The following is a 15,618-nucleotide window of genomic DNA, read 5'->3' as shown; positions in this document are numbered from 1 at the left end:
TCTGTTATAAATAGATGTCATCAATCAGGGGAATGTCCTTCATTTGGCATGCGTCAGTCCTGGAGGGAGAAATGCATATTCAGTCTTGAACAATGACTGTCAGTCACACTGCTTTGCCTAGACACATGACAGCTGTGCACAGTAGCTTGTTACACACTCAGGAAATAGGCGCTGCAAGCAAGTAGTGGGGTAAAAGCTCAATCATTCCCCAAGGGAACTAAATAAGCAACAAAATATTATCCTCCCCAGAGGACGATTGATGGACTTTCCTGTTGTCTAGACTCGATTCAGCATTGATGTTTAAGACAGCTGACTCGATGCGCAGGAAAGATTACATATTCTGTGTAATGTTGCCATCATGTCTGATGTGCAACATGGCCGTCTTGTAGAATCCCAGAACGTCACCAAGGAGAACGTGACATTTTCCCTGCGTGTTCTCCCCGACTGATCCTCGCAACTGTAAAGGGTGCGGTATGTTGTTGCCGTGTTATTGAAACAAGGGATGCAGCTGCTCCCAGTTGGATCACAGTGTTCCGCCAGCAGTGGAAGAACTGTTTAGTCTCTCCCTTCACTTCCAGTCACGTTGTGTAAACTCCTGCTCTGGCTTTACGGAGTACTAATAAGGTCTCAGTGGTGCCTTCCCTGGATAGAAAACGCATACTTCGGTTTTTGCAGGAACGCATTCATTAATTTCTTTATTTTCCTGTGGAAGAGACGGTAGTAAGAGTTGAGTTGAACAGTGCAGCGTTAGCACTGCTTGGCACGTCGAGTTGTTTTCACCTGCTGTTAATGTAATCTGAGCAACAGGTTCTGCTTAGTAGAGAGGAGAAAAGTAGTGACTGTTTTCTCAGGACTTGTTAATAGGGGTCATGGTAGACTGCATGCCAGTGTTTCCTTTTAGTATTTAGCAAACAGCATTCCCTAGAGCTGCTTTTTTTTTTTCTTTTTTTTTCAAATGGACTCATGTAACTTTTTTTTATTGTCCTCTGGAGGAACGTAGAGTTGAACCATTTAGGGCCAAGCATGAATAAATACACTGAAAAGGCCTCTGGTTATGAAAGACCACAGAGGGAATGTTTGCTCTGTAGCCTGTAATTGTCAGTTTCATTACACTAACAACCAATTCAGGCAAGTCAAGGCTGAATGTAGTGAATGTGATTAGTGTCTCCACTAAAGCAGAAACACTTCTGTGTGATGATAGGATTGTTTTACTACAATACCAGAATAAACTCCTGTCGAACCAAGCGAAGGAAATCATGCCAGCCGTGCTACCTATAAATCGCACAGACCTTCCACTTATGGTCCACACATGGAAACTGTTACACAGTCTATACATTTAAGTACAAAAGACCTACAAACAACTCACATCAAGTACAAGGAGCATCCGAGCGGAAGCTGATGGGCAAAGCAGACAAACACAGTGCCAGACGTAGAGCCCGAGTGGAAGAGACAGAGGAGAAGTGAGGCGGACGAACGAGTACGGACCCGAAGCAGAAAACGCAACCTGACGGAGACGAGGAGCTCTGTCAATATGGCTTGTGTGGTGACACATGCGTGCCACTGCGGTGAAAGGACACAAAAAAGGCAAGAAGCTTAAAAAAAACATGGAAGCAGAAGGACAGAGTGATGTTAAACATAGGCTGCAACGTGCAAAAATCAGATATTCACTTAAAAAATTGTTCTCCGCGTGTCACAGATTCTACAAATCCCTGCCTAATCAACAGCCGAACTCGTTAATATCCAAAACCTCTCAATCCAAACACTGCTAAGTATTTTCTCGTCATTAAAAGAGGGTAAGAGTACTTTAACATTTTCAAACAACCCTCACCCAAAGCCAAGCAATTAAATGGGAAAACTCAGTGTAAGCTTACCCAAGTCTGCTCCAGGCAGGTCCCGCTTGGTTTGGGTTTAAATGTCAAGCTCTAACAAAAATCTGTGAAGATGAGGAAGAGGAAATGGAGTTAAAAGGAAACCAGCGAACAGAATAAAGCAAAAGGGAGTGAAGCGGGCAGTTGAAAGGGGGACAGTAGCACACCTGCAAAGAAGCAGTCAGGCAGGGGTAAGTCACAAAAACACCCAATCTCAGCTTGTCAATTATTAATTTTGGAGTCTGCTTTAGCATTTATTCATGCTGGCTTCCAGTCCATCACAGGGCCGATCCAGACAGGCCAATTCATGCAGTTGTTGGCAAATTTGAATTTTCATTTCATCTCACATGCGTGTCTTTGGAGAGCAGCAGGCAACCATCGAAGCTGTGAGAAACTCGGAAAGCGAACACGGAGGGTGAAGTCCTGACTATTCAGTTTGAATATCTGACAGATACGGTGTAATAAATTTAGGGAAGGGCGTTTCAATCCTGTCCCTTCCACACAAACACACCCGCAAGCAGAGAGACCTGTTCATGTTCAGTGCTTTTTGTTTTGTTTTGTTTTTCTTCTTTAATAGCATGGTGTTTAGCAACGTATCAGAAATAATTCGAACTTTTTTAAACTCAGAAACAGAACTTTAGAATCGAGAGTGTGTCCTGGATCAAGGTGGTTAGCACCTAATTTCCTAATTAACCTAACTTCACACAGAACACCCAGGACACCAATTTATAGAACCACCTCGTTATTTTTGGGGGTCTGTATATATATTATTTATTTGAAAGTGGTTGGTATCATCTATTTACATTGTTGCCACCTTCTGGCAGTTGTACCACCAGGCACTGGTAAAAACAACAGAAAGAAGAATATTTTAAGACGAGAAATAGTTGCGTGACCCATCCTTTATTAAAATCCATAAATCTCTAATGCAGGACTATTTAAAGTGGATTCCAGTCCAGACTTCATAATAAAGTCTTTTGTTTTAAAGGGAAGACAGGAGACTATAATAAGCTATAAAGTTCTTCTTTTTTTTTTCTAGGCTAAATGCCTGAATTTAAAAGGTAAACTTTGCTATATAAACATGTCACATGTTACTGGTGATATGTCTTTTTTGCATTGTAGAGGATTTAAGGTCAAAGAGCAAAGTAGCTAAGAGGTGAAGACGAGAGGATGGAGGTAATGTAGCGGAGAGCGATGAATCTGTGGGAGCTATGTGTTACTGCTGTTTATAGAACTTCTTCTCTGTATTAGTCAGGACTCGGGCCCCTCGGGGAACATTTTTCATCTCTCCCTCTGTCTTGAGTCTACCACCGCCATCTTTCTTCTGATTACCACCTCCATGGATTCCTCTTTTCGTACCACACTCATTTTTATTTTCCCTCTTTGTCTTTCAATACAACTTTTTTTTTTTTCTTTAAATCTTGGTGTTCTTGCTGTCTGGGCATTCTTGTGCTGTTTACTTTCCCTCTTCTTTATTCTCAGTATTCCTCATCTGTTGTTGCCTAGATCTCGCTGTCTTTTTTTAAATTTATTTTTTATTTTTTTTAGCCAAAGCTCTTCGTTTTCTTGCTTTATCATTCAAGCCTTGGCTTCAGAAAAGGGCACTTTGGCTTGTGGAAGGGGGAACCACATTTGCCCTGAGCCATATATATAATGGGAGTTAACCACTGACTGTAAATTCTGTTGCAGAGGATGAGTGAGGTAGGAAATGTGCAGCGGTTGGGCGCGCTGCTTATTGTGTTGAAAATGTAACTTATCGCACAAGAGACCGCCGAGGACCCTGTTCTCGTCAATCTAGGTTTTTATTGGAAGATTGCAATAGAAGACCAGAACAATTTTTCTCTCCCTCTCCCCCCTGTGGCTGGTGTCCCTTAACCACTGATTTCCAACCTCAAACACCTTCTTCCTCTGTCTGTTCTCGCTGCAGTGACATTTCTTATTTTCTCCCTTTACTTTCTTCCAGGTCTTGTTACGTGGGCTGGTCACACATAAGGTCATTTCATCATGATTTTGTCTTTCTTTTCTTTTTTTCTTCTGGTAGCAGATCAGAAAGACTGTTAAGAGTGTATAACTGAAGTCCTCCTTTTAGAGCACTTTTAAAACACCTTTTTTTCAACTATCAATTTAATTGTGACTTGATGGCAAGTTATAAGAAATGGCCCAGAGTGCGAGCCTGTCCACCCTGTCTCATTCCAAAGGTATGATTGTATTCTGGGAAAAAATCCATATCTGGTAGATACGGACATATCATATTATGCATCGCTGCATATTCCGATGATAAAAATCAGGCAGTTGAGGACAGTGTAACTGTAGCTATGCACTCACTGTCGCTCTCTGTGTCCTCTTTATTCCTCCTTCTCACCTTTCCTCTCTGGCCAAAGATTTTCTTCTATTATCCCCAGTTTTTTGTTTTTTTTTCCCCCCTCCACTCGCCTTTCTCCTGTGTATTCTGCCACTCATTAGACCACTTTGAAGTGACCGAATGAAGGTTGGCACCCTCTATATGGGGTCACTGCAGGCTCAGCCACCCTCCCTCACTGCCCCCATCACTTTAGCTCGTCCCCGGCACCCCAGGCTGTGAAAGGTCAGCCGTCATTGGGACTCATTATGAGTAACAGAAACTAGAACGGACAGTAGCTGTGTGTGTGGGTACCGGCAGCAGTATAGATCATGGTGGAGGTAAAGCACAGACCTTGAGCTTGTGCTTTTTTTGCTGCTCATAAATAATGATGGTCATTATGCAAACCACTTAATTGTGGTATTCATAAAGTAAACAATCCATTTGTAGTTTCCCCTAATAAACACACACACTGAAACTTGATGCCCTTTATGCACCAACCATGATGTATATAGCTGCATGAGTGGCATTGATACTTGCTCTATCCCCGCCTTCTCTCAGACATATTCACAAATGCAATGCTGCAAAGCCAGTTCATCACCCTCACTGAAATGTTGAATTTACAATCATGTCCTTGACCACGTCTGGACCCCGAGATCCACCTTCAGTCGTCAGGAGACAGATTGGGTTGGCAGGCAGAGCACCCGCCCAGTTTCATTTGGGCATAAAACGTCATAAAACACAGGACTGATTGGTGGATTTTTACGGCTAATCATATGTCCCTGTGTCCCAATTAAAAGCCTGTTTGTATAAACCTCTGGCATAAACAAGCCTTAGCCCACCCACACCCCATGAGGGCATGGGGTGTGGGTGTTTGAGAAGTCATGTTTGTGGGTACCTATCTTTTGTCACTATGTGAGCACCTGTGCATGTGTGAATGCGTGTGCTCGTGTATCCTGCTGTCAGCGAATTCTCCATAGAGATAACCTTGAAGGAGAGGCTGTGTGCTGAGCTCTGATACTGAATGCCAAGCTGCAGTGGGCTCAGTGGTTGTGTGGCTAGAACTTCTCTGAGACATTTAGCCACTTCTCTGAGATTTAATCCCAAACTTGCAATGAAGTGGGCTGCCAGAAGTGGTCTTGCTGCCTCCAAGTTATCATCAAAGCCCCTTTCAGACATATGCTGTGTTCCATGTTGGTTTTGTGTCATATAGTGTTTATATCTAAAGGATATATGGTTTGGTTTGGTTTGTAAAAACCTGTTTTAAACCCGTGGACTTAGTAGTTTAGACTTGGAGTCAACTGCCTGAATAAGCACCCTGGACCTAATATCCCATACAAATTTGCAAATTACTGTCAATGTGGCTCAAGTGTGAATGTATGCAGTCACATTTACAACACTCTCAAGAATTGGGCTCTTTCCAGTAACCTGGAAATGTAAAAAAACTAGAATGTTTTTACGCATACGCATCAACCATTAGGGTTTCCATTCTATGCTATTAGCATGCTGTAACTGTAATGAATGAGTTTAACGGTGAGGTGGTGTTTTTTGGATGCTGGCAGTGGGGAACTATAATCACCAACAGGTGTAGCAAGAGCTGTACTTATATATCTCAGCCACTTAGGCAATGTTTTATGGCTTCAGGTCCACCATACATTATTCCTGTGAAGACTTTATTATTTCGTCTTTGTGCTTTCAGCCTTTTTGATTAAACAAATTAAGTTGGTCTGGTTTTAGTAATGCTTGTTATTTGCTTTGTGTTCACAAAGTTTAGACTGAATCTTTGCTCCCGTGAGACCTGTTTAAGAAGATGATACACTATGCGTCACTATAAACTAAAAGTATAAAGCTCCTCAAACTAGACATTAACATATGTTCCAGCAAAAATACTTGGCAACAATAAAGTAAATAATATCCACCCTGTAGCGCAGTTGCTTGCTATGCCCAGTTTGAATTTAAGCCTTGATAATCAGCATCTTGGCCAGCAAAATAACAAACTGGAGAGTGGTAAATGGCAGAAGACAATTTTTTATTTTCTTTTTTTCACCCAGATTTTGTATGGAGTCATTGTATTTGGTGACCCTTGGTTCTATGATGTTACTGTACTGTTATCTCTAAGACATCAGAGATCATAAATCAAACCTGTCATATGATAGGTGGCTGGATAGTAGATGTTATATTGTATTATAAAATTTTATAAAACTAAAATATTAAATTATATGAAATACTTCTTGTTCAGATATTTCAGTATATCTTGATAATCTCCCAAGCACACTTACCAGCTGCTTTATTCAGTCCACCTTGGTGATACTGGGTTGGATCCCCCTATTTGCCTTCAGAACTGCATTAATTCTTCATGGCACAGATTCAACAAGCTGTTGGAAACATTCCTCAGAGATTTTGATACATATTCCCGTGATAGCATCACATAGTTGCCTTAGATTTGTTGGCTTCATATCCATGATACAAATCATCTGTCCCACCACATACCTAAAGTGCACGTTTGCACGGAGATCTGGTGACTGTGGATGCCATTTGAGTACAGGGAACACACTGTCATGTTCAGGAAACCACTTTTAGATGATCCGAGCTTTGTGACATGGAGTGCCGTCTTGCTTAAAGCAGTCATCGCAAGATGGGTACACTGTGGTCATAAGGGGATAGGCATTGTCAACAACAATATTCAGATAGGCTGCGGTGTGTAAACAATGCTCAGTTGGTACCAGAGGGTCCAAAGTGTGCCAAGGACACCAATACACCATCACCTGAACTGTTGATACAAGGCAGACGGGGCAATGTTTTCATGTTTTTACACCAATTTTTGGCCTGAACTTCACAGTAGATATCAAGATTTATCAGACCGCACAATGTTTTTTGGGTTTTTTTGTTTTTGCAATTTTCTGTTGTTAGTGGGACCCGTCAGTTTCCAATTCTTAACTGAAAGGAGTACCACACTGGGTGGTGTGGTCTTCTGCTGTTGGAGCCCATCTGTTTCGGGGTTCAAATTCAGAAATGATCTTCTCCACACCATTGTTGTAATAAGTGGTGCAGCAAGAGCCGCACTTGTATATCTCATCCATTACGGCTTTACTTGCGCAATGTTTTATGACTTCAGGTCCACCATAGATTATTCCTGCGAAGACTTTATTTTGTCGTTGTGCTTTTAGCTTTTTGTTGTAATAAGTGGCTGTATGAGTTACTGTCACCTTCCTATCAATTAGAAAAATCGTGGCCATTTCCTGACTACTGACATCATCCAGAGAACTGCCGCTCATTGGATATCATGTCATTTTCTAACCATTTTCTATTTCTATAGAGCAAAAAAATGTTTTGAAATACTCAGACCACCTGTCTGCCACGCTGAAAATCATATAAATCACCTTTCTTCCCATTCCAATACTTTGTTTGAACTTAAGCAGGTTTTCTTGACCAGATCTACGTGCATAAATGCATTGGTTTGCTGCCAGCACCCCCCCCCCCCTTTTTTTTCTTTTTCTTTTTTAAAGCTACCGTGTTTCCTGCATGCAACTGCAGAAATTAAACTCTGTGTTGAAATGATCTCAGTGTATAATGCATTAGCTATGGGCTTTTCATGTATATAAAATGCATTACATTCATTTGCACATCATGCCCTTTCATCTTGCCAGTTCACCATCTAGCCGTTATTCTCCTCTTTCCCCACGCCAAGCTTTCACCCTGCCTTTTAGCTTAAGTTAATGGACTCCTGCACATTCTGCTTAGAAATGTTGTAAAGTAAACAGCAGCTCATGAAATATTCACCGCTCTCCTCTGTGTGGAGGTGTGTGTCTGCGTGTGCAGTCGGCTGTACTAAGCCGTGCGACTCCCACACACCCACTCAGAGTCACACGCATGCATATGAAACACAAGGGGCACCCCAAAAAGCTAAGGGTGTCTCCGTATCCTGGCTCTGAGCCAGCAGAGAAACGAGTGGGAGCACTATGGCGTTGAATGACTCATACATTTGCTGATATTCATACTGGCGGGGGGAAAAAAAGTCACACTCAAAATTCAATCTCAATATTTAGTTGCAAATGGCTGAAAACAGGAGGACAAACATTTCAGGTTAGGATACTCTATCCAGTCGTTAAGTGATCACGTGACGAATCCTACTTCTGGGCCTAAAGTAGTCTGCGTTTAATATGGCTTTTGTGTTGTTAACATGTTTAATGTTTTTCTTCTATTTAATCTCAAAAAGCTCCTAAAACAGTCAGTGATCACTGTTGACCTCCCTCGGCTTTTATTACCGCTAATCATTTATTTAAGCTCAGTTTTTAAAACCTTAGGATGTAACTACAGCCCAGCCCATGCAGCAGTATATGAATGACTAACCTCGTATTGCGGATGGATTATCTCAGTTGTTCTCCTGGCTGAAGTTTGGTCCTTTTACAGCATCCTGCCATGCGATTACATTTGTTCCTGACCACCAAGAACACTCACGTTAACTTTTATCGAGTGGAAAAAATGTTAGCTTGTTTATATTATGCTAACATAGCTGTGTCGCTAGCGGTCACGTAGCACATCATTATATACCAGCTAGCCAAACTTCAGTAACCCTACAAACATCACTGCTGTTTAGTTTTCTGTCTTCATTTATGCTGGAAGTGATAACAGAGCTGTACCTTTTAATTTGTTTCCAAAACCCCGCAGTCAGGACACGCTATATTGTATTTAGATAGAAGCTAGCGACCTAACTCCCTGCTAACTTCTAACTCCGTTAAATGTCATAAATTCCGTTTTCATGGATGCCTGGATGTTAAACTCAATTGTTACACCTGGTAGAGCAGAACGCTGATCATTTTATTAAAGATGAAAGACTTTAGACAGTTTTTCAACTCTCAGTAATGCCATAGTGATCGTTTGATATATGGACCTGCAGCGGAGTTTAGGCCCAGACGCGGCTAGTGACGTCAGACTTAACAACTGGATTGTATGTTATTCATAATCCTGAACCATGCTATTTCAACTGTTGCTGTTTCATTTTGGATCCTTTTTTAAGTAGGAAGGCACCAGTTTTTAAAATTCTGGCCCGATAATGTTTTTTAAATAACAGTTTGGATGGTAGTTAGAGTTCCTTTTAAATAAGTTTGCATGTTGAATGGAATGGTGGGTGAAGCTCTTGTTACTCTCTCAAGTCTGACATTGAGACACCAAGGGTTTTATCTCCCACTTTGAGAATGAAGAACAAGGGACACAGTCTGTTCTAATGACAGAGCAGGGTTGTGAGCACACTGAATAATTCCTGGATAAGCACCAGCCAAAGATAAATGTCATTGTTTGGCACTGTGATATTAGCAGACATTAATGGTAGTCTGATAAATACCATTCCCTGATTCTTTTACTCATTTTACATTTGATGTATTTATACAATACTTAAAATGTGTCAACCCTACGACTCCACTACATATATCGTCCTTCCCATGTAAACAGGAAGCCTAAGGAATCAAAGGTCGCTGGACTACACCTCAACACCAGCTGACAAAATAATCAGAAAGGCTGCTCTACAGCGTTTGGAAGGAAACCATAAGAAACCAGTGCAGCTTTGTGCTTTTCTTTATTTATTTTTTAAAAGGCTGCTTCTCCAACAACAGCTTGTTCACTTGCTGGAGGATAAATAATGGCTAAAAATTGACGCCAGTGCTGCTACATCTGTGCCGTCCAAACACCAGCAAGAATGCCCCCTGCTTTGTGCTCGTAAGCTGATATGGAGAATCGCGTGTCTCCAACCGGCGATATGCTGGGATGGAAAATTCACAGTTCTGTTGAATACGTTGACAGTATCAGCAGAAAATACATCTTCTTTTCAATCATAGGTCACATTTAGATTCATCTGTCAAAGAGATATTTCTGCATCAGAGCTATGAATGTGTAAATGGCTTTTCCACTTTCATTTTTTTCCCCCCATCGGCATTCTTTCACTGCTGCTCTGCATTTGTTCCTTATCCTCTTCTACCTGTCTGTTTTCTAGACACATGCATCATATCTCCCTGCCACCGCGCTATAAACCACGGCACAAACACAATCTGCTATATGTCCTCCTCAGGGTTGCCCTAGCAACACACACCAATGCATCTCCTCCGCCAACAAAACGATAAGTTACTATCTATAGCCGTATAGGTGACTCTCTTAGAGTTGTCCTCAAAGTAGAGTGGTTGTGTTGGCGTAATAGAAGCCGTCCTTAGCAGAGCCGCATGCATAATTCAGTAGTGGACCTCATCCCGGCGCTTATTGTCTGGAGACCGGAGGCCGTTGATAAGAGATAACCTCTGCTGCAGCCTTAGTCACTCGGAAGAATCACCAGCAGGAGTGAAAACGGGTCAACTCTGCTGACCCCTCGGGCTTCTTTATGTTGCCACAGCACAGTGACATTTTGTGACAGGTCTGACAGTCCACCCTGCAGTGCCACATGTACCACACCAGCCTTGACCGTGAAGGGCATAGTGAGAGAATGATGATGTTTGAAACCCAAGGTCACAAGGAAGATTTGGAGCGTGTAGGTGGCGCAGACCAAGGTTCTGTTTATGAGCAGCACTTATTCCTTCCACTCAAAAAATTGTAGGACTTCACATTCAGGCCGAAGCAGTCACGTATTTCATTTTGTCTGTAGTTGCTAAAACCTGACAACTCGGGGGGGTTCTACTGTACTTGGTGGGATAAGGAGGAGGGGTTTGGGGGAAGGAAGCGGAACAAAGAAGAGGCACGAAATGGCCAACTTCTCTAAAATCTCATTGTCAGCATGTCTGTCAACCAGTCCAGCTTAAAAATGATTGTGCCACAGTGGGGAACTTTCATTTATTTAACTGACTATTATAATTTCCATTATTTATGTACCCCCCATTTGACTCAAGGGCAGATGTGAGAGGTTTGCAAAAATGCAAAAATCTTCAGTGCTTGGCTCGAATCAGCTATATTTCTAGTAACATATTTCACTGACAGATCTTCATCAGTGGAATAAATTATATCAAAAGTATCATAGTAGAAAACATTTTCTCTTTAATCAGGCCACATTCTGCATATTGAATAGATGTCTCCTCATTCATTTAATTAGAAGAGTCATTGTATGTGATTCTCTTTTCCTTTGACATTTCATCACAGCCAAGGCTAAGCTGTAAGGCACAATGAAAAGGATTTGTTAAACCTTCCTCATTCATTTTATGGAGACATTGACAGGATTTGATAATTGTCATAATGTGCAGTTAGTAAAGATGGATTTAATATAAGGAGATAGAATTAACCAATAATCCTTTAGGTTTTCAACCTCTTAATGAGTATTTCTATTTTATGTTGTTTGTTTTGTTTTTTTGGTTTAACTGCAAGTGGTTGATCCAAGGTTGTGTTATTTAACATCTAGACACCTTGTGTTCTCAGTGACATGGCTGATTTTTCTCACTTTCAACATTTAGAGAGCTTAATAACCTCATTGACATACTGAGATCTAGCCCATAAGTGAATGGATATTAGCTCACGAAAAAGTGGAGCTCACACTGAGGTGGGTTGCAAAGCAGCTTGCAGATATGGAGTGAGAGACAAGCTGTTAAATCATGCAGCATATCTGAGATTGCCAAGAAGAATAAATGAGCCATGGGCTGATCTGCCAGTAAAGTGGCTGAGCTTGACTTTGTGGCTTTCCATTACTAACTTTAGTCATTAGTGCAGAAGATTATTGTGCTTGGTTTTCATATATGATATACCGTGTACACTACACGGCCGTGCAGTAGACTGGTGACCCATCAAAGGTGCTCCTTGTCTGTCATCCTATGAGAGAACAAGGACAAGATTCCCTATTTGATCCCAAGAGGAGACAGAAATCCCTTTTGGAGCTGCATCAAGAAAGGCATCCAGTGTGGAAATCCACCAAATCATGTGACAACCCCCTTCTGAATAAGGGGGCAGCCGAAAGTAGCTTAAAGTGATAAAGAGGACTTGCACAGCATAACGTTTTCAGACTTAGTTTTTCTAGTACGAGTGACGATTTAGGGATAGGTCTGTTCCCCATAATTCAACGCGGTATTCTCTTCATTTGCCAGTCCCTGCTGATGAATAACCTTTTCTGTGAAGTCTCCACTTTATATCACACTTTCTCTGTCAAATATTTTTGATGCCTGGCTCAAGCCAGTACTGGTGACCTCTCAGACTTCAGAGGGCTTCATCCAGAGCCACAGAATAGCTTATACAGCTGTTTTTTGAAGTGCTGTTAGTGATTGTCATGAAGATGAATTTAATCATTTTTTTTAAATTTATTGTGTGTGTATATGTGTATTTTGTCCTTTTTTAGCGTTTCATTATCTTGACTGATACCAGTTCACTAGTTGGTGTCCCAGTAAGCCCATTTCCTTATGTTAATTTCCCCAAAGTTCTCTTATTATACCGGTTAAAATATTACTAGCTCAGCTTAACTCTTTTTTTTTTTTTTTTTTTTTTGTATAAGTAGAACCAATAGCTAGAAATTTTATCTCAGAATTTTCTCATATCCGATTTGGCAGCAGTTGCCTGTCTCATCCGGCAGTTTCGCATTTATCAGTTTTAGTCTGCTGCACACGAACCTCATTATATTCCCTCAAACACAGTGACAAGGGTTTATGCAGCCTGGCTTTTAGTAAAGTCCCAGTCGTGCATTAGCTGGTGGAGTGCTATCCTCTCGCACCTCTTATTTTCCATAATAAAACACAGCTCCGCAAATCTGTGTGCCGCATGCATAAAGGAGAGCCACCCTTGTGTCAGCCCAGGTTAGTCACAAAAGGAGCACCGGCAAAGAAGGAATGTCTGCTCAGATTTTAATAATCCCACATCATTTGGTGAGGAATGAAGATGAATTGTTTGCAGCTCGTTGTTTCAGAGATCTCAGCTGTTGCATTCTGGGCAGTTTGCGCCACTGAAGCATGAACAGCTTCTATAGCACTGCAACATGGCACCATTAGTGGCCTACATATCAGCTATGCTGCTATGGCATACATGGTTAGTTACTCTTAACCTACTTCCATGCTGCCAGGCGAACTCCAGCAGGAACGTTTTCTTCTATCTTGAAAAGCTCAGAACAAGAAACACCAGAGACATCGTGACGTTGTCAATCAACCCCATCCCACCAGCTCCGCTCACATAAAGACTAAGATGCTTGGCATTACTCCAGCACACTCAGTACAGTCAGAGATGTTAGCGTACACACACATTCACTTGGATGAACTGTACACGCACGTGTATCTGCCAGTCTTCATCCCATCACAGGACTAGTCTCTGTTGCGTGGCAGGGCTTTGTTGGGGAGTTGACAGCGAAGGTTGCTTCATAAACCCGGCGCGCGTCAATCAAAATCTCCCCCGCTGCTTTGAGAATGAAGGGAAGTGATGATCCAGGGATTTTTTTTTTTTTTTTTTTCTCTGCCCTATTAACTCACTGTATCACCTTGGCAGTGTTGTATTCTGTCACCAAGGCTACCAGGATGGCAGGGGGACACTTGGGAAGAAGAATGGTCAGTCTTCCGCAAAAAAATAAAAAATAATAGTCTTCCACACAAAAATAAATAGTTAAATGTCGGATTTAGTTGTGCTTTAACTAAGATCGAGGAAGAGCGTGTTTGAAGGGCGGTTGTAGGTGAATTAGTGGTTGTGTCCGGTTCGTGAAATAAAAATGTCTTCGCATAGAGGCTTCTGTGTGTCGACTTCGTGCATGTTGAGGAAGTGACTGTTGACAGACTGGAATATGTGTGCGTCCCTGTCCTGCCTCGACAGCAGTGCAGCATAGCTCAGGGATTGCACATCGCTACGTATATGCAAATTGCAGTGTCACACTGATCAATCCTGTAGGCTGCTGAGACAGGGTTATGTCAGGACTAGTCAGCAGCATCTTGGCTGTCTGTCTGCCAGTCTGTTTGTCTGACCTGTTCCACACTGTTTCTGTATTGCACTCTTCTGTTGGATGCTTTGCTCTCCGCTTCTCCTCTTCAGGAATACTTCTGCCAAATTGACCTACTTGGCAAACTATTCAGTGGCTGTAATTTGCTTCTGTTTCCCTATTAAGCACAGAATGTATTTGCAAATCAAAACTTTGTGCAACAAGTTTAACTAAGTCCAGTGTCTTTCTTTTATTCTACAGGATGCAACTTGAATAAAACATATCCTGTGGGAGTGGAAGGACACAGAAAGGTGGTGTTGGACGACCTTGTCAACAGGGATCTGGGTGGAGGAGAGAAGATACCAATCAGGCTGTGAAAACTCAGACTTTTGAGCATATTAGCCAATCATGCTTTAGCACAGAGGAGAGGCTGGTTTATTGGCGGAGAAGCACCCACTGTATTTTTACCAAACACTCCTTGGTCATAAACAGACACATTTCCCATCTGTCATTTCCCATACCTGCCGAGATGTCAATGCCACTGTGGCATTTGTGGTGACAGAGCACAAAGTGCGTGTGCGCATCCGGCTGGGAGGCCGGCGGGTCGGTGGGTGTACAGGCACACCTAGAGGCATTTTTGGGTCGCGTTGCTGAAACATGCGGCCCTGGGCGGGTTCATGGCGTTGGATTACCCTGGTGCTTTTGGCCTGGGGAACACTCCTCTTCTACATTGGTGGTCACTTGGTGAGGGACAGCGAGCATCCGGAGCGGTCCAGCCGGGAGCTCTCCAAGATCTTGGCCAAGTTGGAGCGACTCAAGCAGCAGAACGAGGACCTGCGGCGCATGGCCGAATCGCTCAGGTAAACTGCATGTTTACTTACTCGCATGCTACAATTAACCGTTAATATTTCTTTTCAGTTTAAGTCCCTTTACTTGCACATGAGTACTGGTTGTGTCTTTCTTGATTGAATTATTATCCACCGTCTTCTTTTTCCTTTTCTGAAGATGTTCTGTAGTATCAAAGCAAAGCTAGGGTAGAGTTTGTCATTTTGATCTGTATTTGTAGGTTTTTTTTAAAGTTTTTATTAATATGGATCTATTCCCAGAGTTTTGTTACTACTAAATCTAGAGATCAGATGTATTGCATCTCTTGCTTTGCCTCTTACGTAAACTTTTGAGTTGATAAAAGTTCTGTTGTGCAATGCTTCCTTCCTCCTGTCCAGCAATGAGCACACAGTCTAGATTCCTGGTGGCCCAATCAGTAGTTTTCCAAATGAATGAATGTGGCAATGAAATGATTGTTTCTTAACAATTTATGGAACTTTAAGCAGCATCTGTCTAAATCGGCATCTTGCGTCTGGCTTAAAGTTAAAATGCTTGAGTTGGGTTTTATCAGCTGATCAGTTTCAAAGCTCATCACGGGTGTTGCAGATGCTGCCTGTGACAGACAGATGGATGGTCTGTCGCACACCTCAGCAGATTTTGTTGTGTCATTTTGGAAGACAATAGCACATTGTACGAGCCCATTAACCACACAGCGTCTTTCGCACATTCACTCTATGTGTAATAGA

The 15,618-nt window shown here is 42.0% G+C and overlaps 1 protein-coding gene across 1 annotated transcript in view; it reads left to right on the top strand.

Annotated features, from left to right (window-relative positions):
- fut8b (fucosyltransferase 8b (alpha (1,6) fucosyltransferase)) overlaps positions 1 to 15,618 on the top strand; it is an 89,829-nt gene that overhangs the window by 32,209 nt on the left and 42,002 nt on the right. Inside the window, exon 2 of the mRNA XM_085247407.1 lies at positions 14,309 to 14,907. Coding sequence (XP_085103533.1) covers positions 14,705 to 14,907 — 203 coding nt within the window. The 5' untranslated portion in view covers positions 14,309 to 14,704. The remainder of the gene's footprint in view (positions 1 to 14,308; positions 14,908 to 15,618) is intronic.

This window comes from Mchenga conophoros, linkage group LG15 (assembly GCF_057382185.1).
Source record: "Mchenga conophoros isolate Kocher_MC1m ecotype Shallow Benthic linkage group LG15, M_conophoros_male_GT1.1, whole genome shotgun sequence".
Lineage (NCBI taxonomy): Eukaryota > Metazoa > Chordata > Actinopteri > Cichliformes > Cichlidae > Mchenga > Mchenga conophoros.
The sequence above is the reverse complement of the archived record's forward strand: the minus strand, read 5'-3'. Positions and strand labels throughout refer to the sequence as shown.